This window comes from Rhinatrema bivittatum, chromosome 1, assembly GCF_901001135.1.
Source record: "Rhinatrema bivittatum chromosome 1, aRhiBiv1.1, whole genome shotgun sequence".
NCBI classification, from domain to species: domain Eukaryota; kingdom Metazoa; phylum Chordata; class Amphibia; order Gymnophiona; family Rhinatrematidae; genus Rhinatrema; species Rhinatrema bivittatum.
In genome coordinates, this window is record NC_042615.1 from 685,355,968 (window position 1) to 685,375,287 (window position 19,320).

General features: G+C 43.2%; 1 protein-coding gene across 5 annotated transcripts in view; it reads left to right on the plus strand.

Annotated features, from left to right (window-relative positions):
• FCHO2 (FCH domain only 2) overlaps positions 1-19,320 on the plus strand; it is a 532,544-nt gene that overhangs the window by 398,634 nt on the left and 114,590 nt on the right. For 4 of the 5 annotated variants that reach the window (XM_029574710.1, XM_029574736.1, XM_029574720.1 and 1 more), the window contains one exon: positions 13,329-13,528. The exons of the other annotated variant lie outside the window; for it this stretch is intronic. In XM_029574710.1, the coding sequence (XP_029430570.1) occupies positions 13,329-13,528 (200 nt within the window). The remainder of the gene's footprint in view (positions 1-13,328; positions 13,529-19,320) is intronic. 5 annotated transcript variants of the gene reach the window in all.

Genomic DNA, 19,320 nt, shown 5'->3' on the forward strand with positions numbered 1-19,320 from the left:
CTTGGACACAGCTCGAAGCAAAGTATCAAATCAACTTCCTGGAGCTTCGAGCTATACATTATGCTCTATATGTGTTCAAGGACTGCCTTTCACACAAGACTGTTCTCATACAAACAGACAACACAGTTGCAATGTGGTACTTGAACAAGTAGGGAGGCACAGGCTCTTACCTCCTCTGCCAAGAAGCTGCGCAGGTCTGGTCCTGGACCTTTGCACATTCCATGCATCTCCGAGCCACTTATCTGACAGGCATACACAAGTTAGTAACAGATCGCCTCAGTCGAAAGTTCCATCCCCATGAGTGGTCTCTGGATCCTGTGGTAATGAGGAGAATCTTCCAGCGTTGGGGTCAACCAACAATTGACCTCTTTGCATCCAAACTGAATCACAAAGTGGACAGACTTTGCTCCCTGCACAGACAGCAAAACCCGTTAGCCATGGACGCCTTTGCTCGCCCCTGGAACACAGGCCTCCTTTACGTGTATCCCCCGATACTGCTGATAGCCAAAGCTCTCGTGAAACTACAACAGGACAAGGGGTCAATGACACTCATAGCCCTGTATTGGCCTTGACAAGTATGGTTTCCCATGCTTCTCGACCTCTCCATCTGAGAACCAATTTGCCTGGGAACGGCGCCCAATCTTATAACTGAGAACCAAGGCATATTGTGCCATCCGAAACTCCAGACCCTATCCCTCACAGCCTGGATGTTGAAAGCCTGATCTTTCAACCGCTCAACCTTTGAACTAGGGTCTCTCAAGTGCTTGTAGCTTCACGAAAGCCTTCCACATGAAAATTCTATCTTTCTAAGTGGAAAAGATTTACCACGTGGTGCACGCAAAAAGGTATCGACCCCTTTTCCTGCCCCACTCCATCTCTATTAGACTATCTCTGGCACCTTTCAGACTCTGGTCTCCAGACTTCCTCAGTACGTGTACACCTCAGTGCCATCTCAGCATACCACAAGGGAGTAGAGGATGCCCCAATAACGGCGCAGCCCCTTGTGACTCGGTTTATGAGGGGCCTTTTACAACTTAAGCCCCCTCTACGGCCCCAAGTTACCGATTAGGACCTAAATGTAGTACTTACAAGGCTCATGTGTTCCCCGTTTGAGCCTTTACACTCCTGTGATGTTAAATTCCTAACATGGAAAGTTTTTTTCCTAGTAGCCATTACATCTGCTCGAAGGGTTAGTGAGTTACAAGCACTTGTCACATACTCACTCTATACCAGGTTCCTCCATGACCAAGTGATCTTCCGTACTCACCCTAAATTCCTTCCCAAGGTGGTAATGGACTTTCACCTGAATCAGTCTATAGTCTTGCCAACCTTTTTCCCAAGGCCTCACTCTCACCAGGGCGAGAGAGTTTTACACACCTTGGACTGTAAACATGCACTTGCATTTTACCTGGACTGCACCGCTGTCCATAGAAAATGCACCCAACTCTTTGTTTCTTTTGATAAAAACAAGCCAGGAGTTGCAGTGGGCAAACAAACTCTTCCAACTGGCTAGCAGACTGTATCGAATTCTGCTATGAGAAAGCGGACCTTCCTCTCCAGGGTCAAGTGAAGGCGCACTCAGTAAGATCCATGGCAACCTCAGTAGCACACTATCGTTCAGTACCGATTGCTGAGATCTGTAAAGCTGCAACATGGAGCTCTCTTCACACATTTGCAGTACATTGCTGCCTGGACAAGGAAGGACGTCAAGACTTTGCCTTTGACCAAACTGTCTTGAAGAACTTATTTCCAGTATAATCCCAACTCCTTCCACATCCATCTGCTGTGATATTCAGGCTGCCTCATTTTTCCCAACAGTACACCAGTTGTTGTGCCTGTTACACAAGTTGTCTGCTGTTGGTCCAACTAAATATGAGTCAGCCTATAGCTTGCTAATCATCCACATGTGAGGACTACCATCCTGCTTGTCCTGGGAGAAAGCAGTTGCTTACCTGTAACAGGTGTTCTCCTAGGACAGCAGGATGTAGTCCTCATGAAACCCACCCGTCACCCCGTGGAGTTGGGTCTGAATCCGTTTTATTATTTTATTTTTTCGCTCGCACCTTTTGCTACAAACGAGACTGAAAGGAGACCCCTGTGGCTACAGAGATTATGGCATGCTGGGCATGCTCAGTGTGCCAGTCAAAAGTTCTAGAAACTTTGACAGAAAAGTTTTCCGTGATAGGGCACTGTCTGCTGACGTCACCCACATGTGAGGACTACATCCTGCTGACCTGGGAGAATACCTTTTTACAGGTAAGCAACTCTGCTTAAGCTATGATCCTTTTGGAATGGGAAACCCCGGAGACAAGCTGTAGACACATGAGAATTTTTAATAAGTTATTCTCTTTGCCGATGGATGCATAGGAGTGACTTTTTCCGCAACCCAGAGTAGATGAGTTGGTGGCAACCATGGCCTGGAAGACTACAATTCCTGTAGAAGGAAGCGCCACTTTAAAAGATTGCAAGATAAGAAATCAGAATTGGTACGGAAGCATATTTTTTCAGCCAGTTCTTCTTCCCTGCAGGCCGCAGTTGGTGCAAGTGCTTTACTCCGCTGGATTCAGCAGCTTCAGGAAGAGAAAGGGACAGCAAGGCTCAAGTCAGCTACCGCATATTTATCTGACACCTTATATGATTTGATAAGAGTCTCTGCCAGAGCCCTATCTCTTGCTGTGGGTGCGAGAAGAGTGCTGTGGCTTCAAAACTGAGTTGCAAATATATGGTCCAAGTTTCTCCTTTCACATTTACTTTTCAAGGGTAAATATCTTTTTGGGGAAGAACATGAGCATCTAGTAAAGAATCTGATTCGTCAATGCACCGCCTGCCTGAAGATAGGTCCAGATCTAACGTTCGACCATTCAGGGACCTCAGTTAGTATTCTGAAGCCAGGAGGTATAGACTCGGTGAGCAGTTAACCCCTACAAGGGTTGAAAGGGAAAGGAGTAATGCAGTCCTTTTGAGGTGCTAGAAGATCTCCTCCTGAATCAAACAGGTCCTCAAGTTCCACCCAGGTTTCCCAATGAGGTCCTGATGATTCATTCCCTGATGACACCCATAGGGGTCAGGCTAAGGGCCATTTTTCAGGGAGTGGATCCACATTACTTCAGATGAATGGGTTTTGGATATTTAACAAAATGGATATGCTCCAGAATTGGAATGCCAATAAGGGAATTCTTTGTAGTTTTTACCTGCCCATTCCCCAAGCAAAGTAGCGGCCATTCTCTCAACATTCAATTTCCTTTGTCATCCCAAAGAAGGATGGCTCTTGGAGGCCATTACTGGATCTAAAATGGGTAAATAGAGGCTAGCAGATCCCTCACTTTCACATGGAGACTCTGCTTGGTGAAATCTTTGTTTCGGAAGAGCACATTTTTTACTTCGCTGGATGTAATGGAAGCATATTTTCATATTCCAATGAGGACAAGCTTCCAGAAGCATCTCCGTTTTTGCATAATCGGGCAGCACTATTAATTCAAAGCCCTGCCTTTTGGACGAACAACAGCTCCCAGAACCTTTACAAAGGTAATGGTAGTAGCTGTGGCTTACTTGCAAGGGCAGGGGATATTGGACCCCCCCCCCAGACTTGGATGATTGGTTAACAAGATCCAAGACTTATGCAGAGGGATCACAGCAACAAAATTGGTTGTGTCATTACTCCAGCAATTTGCAGCCATTCCAGACTATCGATATCTAGGAGCATTTTTCAGTACTGCAGAAGGTATGGTTTATTTTCCACATAAAAGTGGTTCAAAGATTTATAGGCAGATAGAGCTCTTTATAAAGGAGAGGGCTCCAACTGTGGGGGCTTATTTTCGACTTCTAGGCTCCATGGCATCAACATTGGAGCTAGTATCATGGGCAAGGGCAATATGAGACCTCTTCAGATATTTATTCTGACAAAGTTGAAACCTCAAAAGTCAGGGATACAAAATTCGCCTTCCCTTGTCCAGCAAGGTACAAAATGTATTATCCTGGTGGATTCATATTCCAAACCTTCAGGAAAGGTATGGCATTGGAGTGTTCAGTTTGGGAGATTGGGTTATCTTAACTATAGATTCAAGTCTAACTGGTTGGGGAGAGCATTGTCTAAGCCTTTATGCTCAGGGCCACTGGCCACAGACCGAGCATTCGTGGTCAGTAAACTGGCTAGAGACCTGGAGCATCAGGCTGGCACTGATGCATTTCCAGAGCAAGCTGGAAGAGCAATCGGTGAGAGTTTTGAATGACAATGCAGCAACAGTAGCCTACATAAACAAGCAGGATGGGACTCAGAGTCATGGGATTTCCAAGGAAACAGATCTGCTGTTTGCATAGGCTGAGCAGTATCTTTTACAGATATCCACTCTGCATATTGTGGGTTAGGAGAATGTCCAAGCAGATTTCCTCAATCGAAATGTAATAGATCCTGGAGAGCGGGAATTGTCAGGAAGCCTACTGTTAGATAGTACAAAGATGGGGACCACATCAGATAAATCTAATGGCTACCAGAAGAAACACAAAAGTGAGGATGCTCTACAATCATCGCAAAGAGATAGACAATAGATGCGCAGCAACAAAGATGGCAAGGTAACAGTTTATTGTATGTGTTCTCACCATGGCCGCTGATAGCGCTGGTGTTTAAAAAGATAAAGGTTCTTTAGTAATTCTAGTGGCTCCAGATGGACCATGGAGACCTTGGTTCGCATATCTAAAGAGACTGTTATTAGATCAGGCTCTGTCTTCCACAACTCAAGGGCCTCCTTCATCAGGGGCCAATAGAGATGGAGGGTCCAACTCTGTTCTTGCTTATGGCTTGGCCCTTGAAAGGGCAAAGTTAGTTAGAAAGGAATATTCTCCGTCAGTATTTGATGCAATGTTAAATTCTAAGAGGTCCACCTCTCTTTCTTACATATTTCGGAAAAAATTTGCAGTCAGAATAATTTATATCTATGTGCACAAAAGGGAGACATTCTTTCATTTTTGCAAAGTAGTCTAGTTAAGGGATTGGCCTTAAATGTGTTAAAGGTATAGGTAGCAGCAATTTCATGTTTTAAAGAGTAACCTTTTAGCTTCCCATATTATGTTTTCTTAGTGGGGTCAAACATATAAGGCCTCCTTTCAGGACTTGAGCTTGGTTTTGAGGGCATTATCAAAGTCTCCTTTCGAACCTTTGTCATTCGACTATTAAAGATCTGACCTTAAAGATGCTGTTTTTCGTAGCCATCACCTCAGCTAGATGTATGTTGGAATTGCAGGTCTTGTCAAGTCAAGCTCCTTTTTTGAGGTGTACAAGAAATTCTGTTATTTTATGACTAGTACCTTCTTTTCTTCCAAAGGTAGTTTCTACTTTTCACTTAAATCAAAGGATAGTGCTCCCTGCATTCAATAAGGATGAATGTAGGGCAGGAATGGAGTCTCTAAAATTTTTAGATGTGAAGAGATATCTTTTAATTTATCTTGAAAAGACTAAAGAATTTGGGCAGTCAAAAAGATTGTTTGTTCTCTTTAGTGGGCTGCAAAAGGGCAAAGCTGTCTCTAAGGCTACAATTGCCAGATGAATAAAAGAATAGATTTCCTCGGCATACCTGTTACAGTGTAAACAAGCACCAGGGATCATTAGGGCCGATTCAACGAGCTCCTGCAACTTCCTGGGTTAAAAAAGGGGCTGTGAACCTGGTGGAGATTTGTAAGGTGCCACATGGTCAACATTAGGCCCTTTTATGTGACGAAATAGGTTGGACCTTCTCACTAGAGAAGATACCAATTTTGATTCTACAGTATTAAAAGCAGGATTATCATCCACCCAACCTTCATAAATGGGCTTTGGTACTTCCTATAGGTTAAGGACTGGTGGAGTAGAAGTAAGAGGAAAGGAAATTAACAGGTAGGACATAATTTCTCTTTTAAAAAGAGATCCAGAGGTGATCGGGAAACTATAGGCCTGCGAGCCTGATGTTAGCACCAGGCAAAATGGTAGAAGCTATTCTTAAGAACATAAGAAATTGCCATACTGGGTCAGACCAAGGGTCCATCAAGCCCAATGTCCTGTTTCCAACAGTGGCCAATCCAGGCTAGCAAAACACTAAATAGATCCAATGCTACTGATGCCAGTAATAGCAGTGGCTATTCTCTAAGACAACATGATTAATAGCAGTTAATGGTCTTCTCCTCCAAGAACTTATCCATACCTTTTTTAAACCTAGCTACACTAACTGCACTAACCATATCCTCTGGCAACAAATTCCAAAGCTTAATTGTGCGTTGAATAAAAAATAATTTTCTCCAATTAGTTTTAAATGTGATACTTGCTAACTTCATGGCGTGCCCCTTAGTCCTTCTATTATCAAAAAGAGTAAATAACCGATTCACATTTACCCATTTTAGACCTCTCATGATTTTAAAGACCTCTATCATATCCCCCCTCAACTGTCCCTTCTCCAAGCTTAATAGCCCTAACCTCTTTAGCCTTTCCTCATAGGGGAGCTGTTCCATCCCCTTTATCATTTTGGTCGCCCTTCTCTGTACCTTCTCCATCGCAACTATATCTTTTTTGCGATGCGGCAACCAGAATTGTACACAGTACTCAAGGTGCGGTCTTACCATGGAGCGATACAGAGGCATTATGACATTTTCCATTTTATTAATCATTCCCTTCCTAATAATTTCTAACTTTGCTTTGTTGACTGCCACAGCACACTGAGCTGACTATTTCAATGTATTATCTGCTATGACGCCTAGGTCTTTTTCCTGGGTGTTAGCTCCTAATATGGATTATTTTTCCCTATATGCATCCCCTTGTACTTGTCCATGTTAAATTTCATCTGCCATTTGGATGCCCAATGTTTCAGTCTTGCAAGGTCCTCCTGCAATTTATCACAATCCACTTGTGATTTAACTACTCTGAATAATTTTGTATCATCTGCAAATTTGATTCTCACTCATATTCCTTTTCAGATCATTTATAAATATATTGAAAATCACTGATCCAAGTACAGATCTCTGAGGCACTCCACTGTTTACTCTTTTCCACTGAGAAAATTGACCATTTAATCCTACTCTGTTTCCTGTCTTTTAACCAGTTTGTAATTCACGAAAGGACACCGCCTCCTATCCCATGACTTTTAAATTTCCTTAGAAGCCTCTCATGAGGGACTTTGTCAAACACCTTCTGAAAATCCAAATCCAAAATACTACATCTACTGGCTCAACTTTATCCACATGTTTATTAACACTTCAAAAAAAATGAAGTAGATTTGTGAGGCAAGACTTGCCTTGGGTAGATCCATGCTGATTGTGTTCCATTAAACCATGTTTTTTTAAATGCTCTATAATTTTGATCTTTAGAATAGTTACCACTATTTTTCCTGGCACTGAAGTCAGGCTCAGTGGTCTGTAGTTTCCTGGATCGCCCCTGGAGCCCTTTTTAAATATTGGGGTTACATTGGCCACCCTCCAGTCTTCAGGTGCAATGGATGTGTTACGCCCATCGGTCGCAGATGGCTGCGACCTCTCATGCTCATCTATTTCTTTGCTGCACCATCGATTCTAGGAAGAATGGCGGCCTCCACCGCCAACCTACCTGGCGTTCTTGGGACAGCATGGGCGATGCCAACCACCATCTTGTTTCAGGAATCACCTAAGCCGTGTGCATGCAAGGGCCATCTTTGTACACGTCATGGCGGGAACCTCAGGGGCGTCCCCTCCGGATGACATCACCTCGCTGCTGTACTTAAACTGACCGGCCCTGTGCTTCTACGAGTTAACAAGGAGTTCCCTCGTTGCTGAATCCATTGCAATCTTGGACTTCCGGTTCCAGATTCCTCGCTTGGCATTTGAATGCTCTGGGTACCTGCTCCTCGGGGCCCCTTCTGTGTTCCTGGCTATCTGCTCCTCGGAGGGCCTTAAGAAAACATAAGAACATAAAAAAATGCCATACTGGGTCAGACCAAGGGTCCATCAAGCCCAGCATCCTGTTTCCAACAGTAGCCAATCCAGGCCACAAGAACCTAGCAAGCACCCAAAAACCGAGTCTATTCCATGCTACCATTGCTAATGGCAGTGGCTATTCTCTAAGTGAACTTAATAGCAGGTAATGGACTTCTCCTCCAAGAACTTATCCAATCCTTTTTTAAACACAGCTATACTAACTGCACTAACCACATCCTCTGGCAACAAATTCCAGAGTTTAATTGTGCGTTGAGTAAAAAAGAACTTTCTCCGATTAGTTTTAAATGTGCCCCATGCTAACTTCATGGAGTGCCCCCTAGTCTTTTTACTATCCGAAAGAGTAAATAACTGATTCACATCTACCCGTTCTAGACCTCTCATGATTTTAAACACCTCTATCATATCCCCCCTCAGTCGTCTCTTCTCCAAGCTGAAAAGTCCTAACCTCTTTAGTCTTTCCTCATAGGGGAGCTGTTCCATTCCCCTTATCATTTTGGTAGCCCTTCTCTGTACCTTCTCCATCACAATTATATCTTTTTTGAGATGCGGCGACCAGAATTGTACACAGTACAAGGCCTTCCTGCCTTGGACTGCTACATACTGTCCCACTTCCTGGGATATTCTCCTGTAACTACCTCTTGTGAGTACTTTACTACGGACTTCAAAGATACCAAGCCTTACTGAGATTCTCTATGGTGTACCCCATGCCTCGGGCCTCTACCGTATCTCCCTCAATAGGAGTCGCTCCACTATACCCTACCCGGCAGGTTATTGACGCACCATCTACAGGATCCACCACGGATTCCTGCACCTCAGACTACTTCATCATCACCACAGAACAAACATCCTCGGCGTACCATGCTCTGCGGGCCACTACCGGATCTGCACATCTGAGGTAATTGCTACACTTCTGAAGAGACTTCCTGGCATACCCCGCTCTACGGGCCACTATTGGATCTTCACATTGGAGGTATCACCTTGGGTATACCCCTCTGCTATGAACCGTACTTTAAATACACCTCCCGCTCCATGGGCTTTGCTTTTCCTTCCTTCATAATAAAGTCTTGACCTCACAGCTGTGTCCTACTCCACTGAGACCATGCCTACCGATGGTGAGGCTCACAGGGCTCCTCCCTGTGGACTGAGACACCTCTCACCTTGGCCCAGGGTTCACACTCTTACAAAACACAACAGGATGATTTTAATGATAGGTTACAAATTTTAACTAATAGATCTGAAATTTCATTTTTTAGTTCCTTCAGAACCCTGGGGTGCATACCATCCGCAGGTGATTTGCTACTCTTTAATTTGTCAATCTGGCCTATTACATCTTCCAGGTTCACAGTGATTTGGTTCAGTTCATCTGAATCATCACCCTTGAAAACCATCTCTGGACCCGGTATCTCCCCAACATCTTCATCAGTAAACACAGAAGCAAAGAATTCATTTAGTCTTTCCGCAATGGCCTTATCTTCCCTAAGAGCCCCTTTAGCCCATCGGTCATCTAACGGTCCAACAGACTCCTGCTCAGGTTTCCTGCTTCAGATATATTTTAAAAAGATTTGATTATGAGTTTTTGCCTCTTCGGCCAACTTCATTTCAAATTCTCTCTTAACCTGCCTTATCAATGTTTTACACTTAACAGTGCTTATGCTTTTTCCTGTTTTCTTGAGATGGATTCTTCCAATTTCTGGATGTTTTTTTGGTTAAACACCTTTTAACCAAGCCAGTAATCATTTTGCCTTCTTTTCACCTTTCTTAATGCATGGGAATACATCTGGACTGCGCTTAGAAGATTGTATTTTTAAACAATGTCCATGCCTGTTGCAGCTGCCCATTTCAGTTTTTTTCTATTTTCCTCATTTTATCAAAGTTTCCCTTTTGAAAATTTAGTGTTAGAGCTATAATTTACATATTTTCCCTCTTCTATTCATTAGTTCAAATTTGATCATGTTATGATCACTATTGCCAAGTGGCCCCACCACTGTTACTTCTCTCACCAAATCCTGCGTCCCACTAAGAATTAAATCTAAAATAGCTCTCTCTCTCTCTCATTGGTTCCTGAACCAATTGCTCCATGAAGCAGTTGTTTATTCCATACAGGAATTTTATGTCTCTAGCATGCCCTGATGTCACATTTACCCAGTCAATATTGGAGTAATTGAAATCTCCCATTATTACTGCACTGCCAAATTGGTTAGTTTCCCTGATCTCTCTTATCATTTCATCATCTATCTGATCATTTTGGCCAGGTGGACGATAGTACACTCCTATTACTATACTCTTACCCATATAGATTCTACTGACCATTTAATCTCTTGTATGAACTTTATCCTGTTGGACTATATCCCTTCATGGACATAATGTGCTACACCCCCACCAAGTTGATCCCCCTGTCATTGTGATATAATTTGTATCATGAAATAGCACTGTCCCATTGGTTATCCTCCTTCCACCAGGTCTCTGGGATGCCAATTATGTCTATCTCATCATTCACTGCTATACATTCTAATTCTCCCATCTTACTTCTTAGTCATCTGGCATTGGCATACAGACATTTCAAAGTGTATTTTTTGTTTGTATTAACAACTTTCTTTTCAATTAATATGGATAATTTGGAAATCTGTAGCTTAGGTGATTCTTATAGGCACATGGGCTACTTTTGTTTTTATTGGAACCTCTCTGTTGGGATGCCCTAACTCTCCTGTTTCATTAGTATCCTTCAAAGATACATTCCTCCAAACCATGCACTGTTGTGACTGACTGTGGGTGGGTGGGTAGGGAGGAAGGACGAGTCGGTGGTAAGATCAAGGGAGAAAGTCGGCTTTCTCCCTTGTTCAGGTTTTAAAGTTGCTCTATCTCCTTTTCAAAAGTTAGTGCCACACAGCCTGTCCTTTTGGAAAAGTCTCCCCCTTCCCCAAAGTTGTCTGGTTCCATACAAAATGGATTTCCTCTTCCCTGCAGCATTGTCTCATCCATGCATTGGGACTCCAGGCTCTGCCTCCCTCTGGGGACCTGCATGTGGAACTAGGAGCATTTCAGAGAATGCCACCCTGGAGGTTCTGGATTTCAGCTTTCTACCTAAAATCCTAAATTTGGCTTCTTTATTTGAGATATCCTGAAAACCTCTTTGTAACTGTTGAGGACCAGAGTTAGCCATCCCTGGACCAAATGATCAGTTTTCCAACTGGAAAAAGGTCATTAATGGAGTACCTCAGGGATGTATACTTGGACTGTACATTTTGATATATTCATAAATGAACCAGAAAAAGGAACGAGTGTGCTGATCAGACTTGCAGATGAAACAAAATCATTCAAAATTATTAAAACAGTAGCAGATTGTAAGGAACTCCACAGGGATCTTGTGAAACTAGGACACTAGTCATCTGAATGGCAGATGAAATTTCATGTGGATAAATGCAAAGTGATGCACACAGGCAAAAATAATATCAACGAAGAGGCAAATAATCAGTTGGCCTGTTAGTGGGAAAGTTATCTGGCTAAAGTTAGTGGATAGCTTGTTCCAAATATTCAGTGGGATAAACATCCTGCTGAATATACCAGCCTAAAGTTATCTAGCTACCTATAGCCAGAGAACTTAAAAACTTACCCAGCTATGTTTGAATATAGCCGGATAGGATTTTTTGTTATCCGGCCTTTTGTGGCCAGATAATGTGCTACTTAAGTGGATATCTTTAAAAGATATCTGGCTAAGTACTGCTGTCTCACCTATGAAGATACCGTATCTGTGGGGCAATCCTCTCCCTCCCCACCCAAAGCATTACAGAAAGGTCCTGTTGGGCCATACTTTTCAACCATCTATTCCACCAAACCTTTATAAAAAGTTAAGAAGGGGCCGGCATTGCAAGCCAACTCCGGTCCCGATGCTGACTTAGAAATCTTAATGGGCAGCCTCCCTCCTTCCTCCCTACCCACCCACCCACAGTCTCCAAAAAAAGCCCCAAAACTAGTGGAGACTGCCCCGCATCTCCCTGATCCTCCCCATTTCTCCCCAATTTCTTTTTATATGAGCCGGAAGAGAGGGACCCTTTACCCTGCTCCTGACACCTCCAGCGCTGCACTGCATAATGTAATGCTTTAGGGTGGGGAGGGAGGGGATTGCTCCATGGATATGGTATCTTCTTAGGTGAGGAGAGCACTACTTAGCCGGATATCTTTTAAAGATATCTGGTTAAGTAGCTCGGTATCCAGCCACACAAGGCTGGATATATCCGATACTCAGCTAGGTTAGCCAGATATCTTTGCCCCTCCCTGGAATGCTCCCAAAACGCCCCTTTTTTATCCAGCTAAATTATAGCGCGATAACCAACCACTTATTTGGCTATAATTTATCCAGGTAAGTGGCTGAATATGCCAAATTTGCCATATAGATAGATAACTTTTGAATTATCTGCTAAATGACTTTTGAATATTGACCTCATAGGGTTCACAATGTTGGGTTCCATATTGAGTCACCACCCAGGCAAAAGACCTTTGAATCCTTGTGGACAATACATTGAAATTCTCAGCTCAATGTGTAGCTGCGGTCAAAAAAGCAAATAGGATTTTAGGGATAGTTTAAAAAAGAATGGAGAATAAAATAGAGAATATCATATTGCTTCTGTATCAAGCCTTAGTGTGCCCACACCTTGAATATTGTGTGTAGTTCTGGTTGGCCCATCTCAAAGAAGACATAGCAGAACTTGAAAAATTGCAGAGGAGGGCAACAAAAATGTTAAAGGGGTGGAACGGTTACACAAATTAGGGCTGTTCATCTTGAAAAAGAAATGGTTAAGAAGGGGACATGATAGTTGGCATGGATGGACAAACTAGATAGACTGTGTGGCCTTTTTCTGCCATCATATTTCTATGTTTATAAAATCATGAATGGTGTAGAACAGGTAAATAAAGGATTGTAATTTACCAATTCAGATGATACTGAAACAAAGGAATATTCCATTAAACTAACACTCAGCAGATTTAAAACAAATTGTAGAAAGTACTTTTTTTACTCAACACACAATCAAGCTGTGGGATCTGTTGCCAGAAGATATGGGCAAGATGACTAGTATAGCAGGGTTTAAAAGAGATTTGAACAGATTCCTGGAGAAAAAGGCCAAAAGATATTATTAGCTAAGTAGACTAGGGAAAGTCATCACTGTCCCTGGGCATGGATAACCAGAAATAGAGCTGCTTTTTGGGATCAACCATATACTTATGACCCAGACTAGCCACTGTCAGAGACAGGATGCTGTATTAGATGAACCTTAGTCTTACCCAGCATGGCATATCTTACCACCTTATGTTCTTGGGACTGATTTGTATCAAGATTTATAAGAAAACAATACTGCATTCTCGATATAGTATTTTACGTTAAACAGCATTTATTTTTTTTAAAGGTATCTTCCAATGGCATCCAGTCCACGCCTTTGAATCTTGCAACTTACTGGAAATGTACTTCCAACACTACTGATGTTAGATTGGATTATAAATATAACCCAGAGTCTATGGTGGTTCCTAGTGCTTTGTCCAATATACAAGTTGTGGTACCAGTAGATGGGAGAGTAATCAACATGCAGTCACTTCCAGCGGCAATATGGTAATAATTTGAACATTATTTTGTTTAGGTGTTGAAGTTTCTTCTGGAGATAACAATATTTCAATATATGGCCCAGTGATGGCTAGTTTGAAATTCCCCCTTATTGTAAATATAAATATAGCATGGTATATTTCATTATTTAAGATATAAAATAATTTAAAATAAAAGGTTATTTTCTTCTATTTTGGCAAGATGGTATTCACCAAGAACTGTTATTTTCCTTCCTGGCAATACTTTAAAACCATGGATGCTGTGTGAGAGCAGCTATTTAACAAGTCAAGATGAAGCATAGAGAATAACTGAAATGATTACACTAAAAAAAAAAAAAAGGCACTAAAGATTTAGGGGCAGATCTTAAAACCTGCATGCGGGCATAGATTTGTTCGCGCAAACAAATCTATGCCTGATTTTATAACATGCGCGCATGTTATAAAATCCTGGGTCGGCGCGTGCAAGAGGGTGCACAGTTGCGCAATTTGCACGCGCCGAGCCACACAGCCTTCTTCCGTTCCCTCCGCCTCCCCCCACCTTCCCCTCCCTTCCCCATCCCCCAGCCCTACCTAAACCCCCCCCCCCCCTTACTTTGTCGGAGAAGTTGCGCTTGCCTCCCGGCCCGCGATCCCAGGGACAGCGGCAAATGGCCACTGTGCCTGGAGGCTCCGGCGCCTAGGACCGCCCACGCCCTGCCCCTTTTTGCAAGCCCCGGGACATATGTGCGTCCCGGGGCTTGCGCGCGCCTCCAAGCCTATGCAAGATAGGTTCATGCGCACAGGGGCAGGTTTTCGGGGTTACGCGCGTATCCCTTTGAAAATCTGCCCCATAGAGAATATGCAACGAAAGGCATTTATTATTTTATTTATATTCCGCTTTTCAGGCAGCGGATTATATTCAGGTGCTGTGTGTATTTCCCAGTCCCCAGTGGGCTCACTGTCTATCTATATCTAAGGCAATGGAAGGTGAAGTGACTTGCCCAAGATCACAAAGAGCAGCAGTGGGATTTGAGCCTGGTTTTGCTGGTTCGCAGTCTACTATTCTAACCACTAGGTTACTCCTCCACTCCTGAAACTTGTTCTAAACAGTGTAGACTACTGTAAAATGAGCAGCATGTATATCAATCTGATCAAACATTGGTAAATTAGGCTAAACCTCTCCATTAAATTGCCTCCAGTGGATTATTAGTGAGGGTATCAAGCAGGGCGTGAAGATGATCCATGGAGGAGGCCAATGGTTCAAGAAACTGCTGCTGTTCTTGTACCTTGGACGCCAAGCCTGGGATGGCCTGGAGGGCACGCGGCTCCACCGAGTCCATAGGCTTTGCAACCTGTTGCGTCGGAGGTGGACCCATGGGCTGAGGTGGGGTTGACGCAACCCGTAGATGAGGACCTACGGGTACCTACCGACGGCAGGTGGAGTGGGCTGAAGGTAGAAGCCGCTGGAGCTTCACCTATACCAGCCCTCGTTCCCCACGGGTTGAGCCTTTGGGTGCTGGGGCCGGCAGGACTTAGGGGGCCTCGAGGTTGGTTATCGAGAAAGGTTGGTTCAGCCCAGAGACGGCAGACGATAGGTGGCGTAGTCCTACCCTGGACTGGGTACATACTGGAATTCTGGCGCCAATGGAATGGAGATTATCTGGGGGAGCTCGAGCAAAGGTAGGCAGAAGTCTATTAAGTCCACGTCGAGGGAGTAGGCTAGGAGAGGCGTCAACGACAGGCTGGATCAGGGCCGGTGGCAAAGCAGAGGTCGTGACAAGCAATGCTGAGTTCTGATCACGGAGAAGACAATAGCGTTAGTCAATCAAGGCAATGTTTTGGGTGTTTGGGGACTTGCCAGGTTCTTGTGACCTGGTTTGGCCTCTGTTGGAAACAGGATGCTGGGCTTGATCTGACCCAGCATGACAATTTCTTATGTTCTTATGTTCTTATGAATCTTGAATAACTGGTTGGTAGATGTGATAAATGTTTAAAGTGTAGAGTTCTAGTAGTTATATGATTCTGGAGATATCAGAACTACCTCTCCAAGTATACAATGGTGCAAAACCAGGACAAGTCAACCTGTCCCTATTGACATGGGTACTATATATTCACTGTAAGCAAGAAGTATTACAATCTGCAGTCAACATTTTATATAGATATTCTTAAGTATTTTCCATTTGATATAGTTTTTAAATAGTCAGTGTTCCATTTCACTCATTCAGTGTACATGAAAAGTTATGTGCAGATCATAATAATATGAGGCCAAAGTTCCTGCTTTATCAAGATTCTAGAATGTTGACTGAAGAAGCCAGTGACATCAAGTTAATTGGGACTTTTTACCTAATTTTGCTTTGGTTTTATGGTAGTGAGACTGTGCATATCTTGCTCCTTCAAAGAATTTTAAACCAGAAGAAAATAGCCTATGAAACCCAAGGTAAAGACTTTGGTGGCTCTCCAGGAAAAAGCCAACAAGCTGCTGAAAAAGGAAATTGACTGTTTTTGTTACTGAAAGCCAGCTCCTGTCAATAATTTCTGGACTCAAAGCCAGGGCAACAAGAACACTTCAACTCAGCAAGATGTTTAAAATTTAGTTTATTTGGCTTTGTAAAGAAGAGTCAAAGACAAGTGTTCCTGGGAGATGCTATATGCCCTCTATCTGTAATAACTAGCATCTCAATGAATATATGACATGCCCTGACTTATATAATCAAAATACAGCACTACCGAAGTTTCCAGAATCATGTAACTGCCCACAACCTCATTTACAAAAACACATGATGCTGTTGTCATGACAATCTATCATGTATAGAAAATGCTTGTGAGGACATCCCTCAACTAAGAATTCTTCTAACCCTGTTCATCCTCCCACCATAAAAGGTTCCTTTATCAACCTGGCTTTGATGGCCTTTGTTCTTCTGTTCTTCTCTTGATATTCTTTGTTGTGTAAACAAATAGCAAGTCTATGGCCTGAATAGGAAGCTCGGCATGAATTCCGTTTTCTGGAGCCAGGACTTAATTAAAACTGTAACTTTAAAAGAAGAATCTTTTCACCTGGCTCCTGTCTGTTGAGATATGCATTTGTAAGACAAAAGCTTGCATCCTGGTTTCATGCGAACCCAGCTTCATTGTATTATGAAGTAAATGTTGCCATTGAATAGGCCTCTTCCTGTTGGTGCCAGTAGGTCTATCTCAGGGACATTCTGCAAGTCATGCTCAGAAAGGCACTCAGAGTTCATTCACCTCTGACAGGCCACAGTACAGCAGAGGCGTCTGGGTATTTTTCCTTCCTAATATTGTGTATCTGATCAATCATATTCTTCACTCCCCATGATACTGAGATTTAGCAGCTCTCTATGAAAAGAATGGCAAGCCACTCAGACTGAAACAGCTGTTGAAAAGGCTCTTTTGTAAGCAGTGCTTCTGAGGATACGGGGTATTTAAGGAAACAAAAAATCTGTGCTTCAGTTCAGGAGTCCTCACTCAAAAGCTAACTTAGAAGCTAACAAGAAATGTTGCTACTACGAAAAGGATATTTTTAAACATTATCCTCTTGTTACATGGCATTTAGATACCTCAAAGATATAAATGCACAGGCAGCAAATATTTTTTCAATGGAAAGAAAGTTATAGAAGAAAAAGTCATGATATGAGGACCAAAAGGAAATAGCTAAGGAGTAAAATTAGAAAATATTTCTTCACAGAGAGGTGAGTAGATGCATAGAATAGCCTTTCAGTAGAGGTGGTAGAGGCTAAAATGACAGAATTCAAGAGAGCATGGGATAATCCCAGAAGATCCTTAGTTACATAAAAGTGAATGGAAAGCCACAGATGAACTAGAGTTACTGGCACTGTAATAAGAAATTAATTGGGATGATTTATAAAATATGATGGCATATAAGGCCCATATTTCTAAATACATTATGGCAGATAAAGGAACACATTTTTGAAAGAGCCATTGATGTTGAAAATATGCTGCTCACCTGCAAGCTTCTGCAGCTGGGCCTTTGAGACACTTAAATCCTGAGTAATCTTCTGGTCAGGAAGTAATGTGGGATGAAGGACTAGGACAGTCTCAGTAGATTAATTCATCATTCTCTTCTTCCTGATTTACAACCTTCTATAATAGAATGGCTACATTAAAAAAAAAAAAAAAAGTTGCTGAGAGCCAAAGAATATGACAAGGTTCTCCTCAGAAAGAAACATCTTCTGTTTCTAATAAAATATTACACATCTAATATCTGAGACAATTCAGCCAGAGCAGGCACATGCTGATGATTACTCCCAAAAGCTTCAGAATTTTAAAGCCCCGATATAAAAGTTCCATAGAATCAGGCTTTTTGATTATTCCAATATTAATTTTATGACCAAACAATCTCATGAGGTTAAGCCTTCAATATCAAAATGACAGACTATATGCCTCAGCAAACCATTTGATAGGTGTTCAACAGAAAGGGGGGGGGGGGGGGGGAATTTGCTCGACAACCACATAAACACAAGACAATGACTTCAAACATATATATATATATACCATTCAACAAGTAACAAAAAGAAGCTATACAGCAATCTCTAATAATAGCTGAATCAATGGCATTATTATCATTACATTGTGCAGGTATAGTTGTTAGAAAAGTTTCCCAAGCGCGCACATACAGCTGAATTTTAAAACGGCTATGCACGTAAAAATCGCCATTTATGTGTGTGGCCGGGCCCTGTGCATAAGTGGCAATACGCGCACAAATGCAGGGCCCTGAGAAAGGGGCTGGCTGGGGGGGGGCGTGTTCTGGGCAGGACGGAGGCTGGCCAGGAAAGTGGCTATTAGCTGCTGTTCTGGGGAAGCAAGTGCTGGCAGCTGGCCGGCGTGTAAATTACTTCTGCTCCAAGTAATAAAATTCATGCAAGGTAGGTTAGCTTTAGGGCAGGGTTGCCAGGTTTTAATGAAAGAACAAAGCGCTTTCTTCCAAAAAAACAAGCCCAAAAAAAGCCCAAAACACGTGAAATTGAAACTTCTTTTTTTATTTTTTATAGCATTTAAGGCTTGAAATACTTTTGTAATGCACACAAAACAGCTGACTTTATTGTAATAAATTGTTGTAGCTCTCACAGTTAACTAAAACAAGCTCTGACAATGAGTGATAACAGCCAGTTCATCATTCTCTATATTGTCAGCATTGTCACCATACATATTTTTGTTGAATCGCTTCGGCATATTACTACCTGGCAAGAAGCTGGTACAGCAAATTCCCTCATGCTCATTCCCCCCTCCAAGCACATCCTTGGCACACACTCATTCCCCTCTCCCTACTCCCTCTGAGCACATCCCTAGCCCCCCACACACTGATTCCCCCCTCCCACCCCCTCCGAGCACATCTCTGGCCCCTCACACACTCATTCCCCCCTCCCTAACCCCTCCGATCACATCCCTGGCCCCCCACACACTCATTCTCCCCTCCGAGCACATCTCTGGCCCCCACACTCTCATTCCCCCCTCCAAGCACATCTCTGGCCCCCACACTCTCATTCCCCCCTCCCTAACCCCTCCGAGCACATCTCTGGCCCCCCACACACTGATTCCCCCCTCCCCACCCCCTCCGAGCACATCTCTGGCCCCCTACAAACTGATTCCCCCCTCCGAGCACATCTCTGGCCCCCACACTCTCATTTCCCCCCTCCCTAACCCCTCCGAGCACATCTCTGGCCCCCCACACACTGATTCCCCCCTCCGAGCACATCTCTGGCCCCCACACTCTCATTCCCCCCTCCCTGCCCCCACACTCTCATTACCCTCTCCGAGCACATCTCTGGCCCCCACACTCTCATTCCC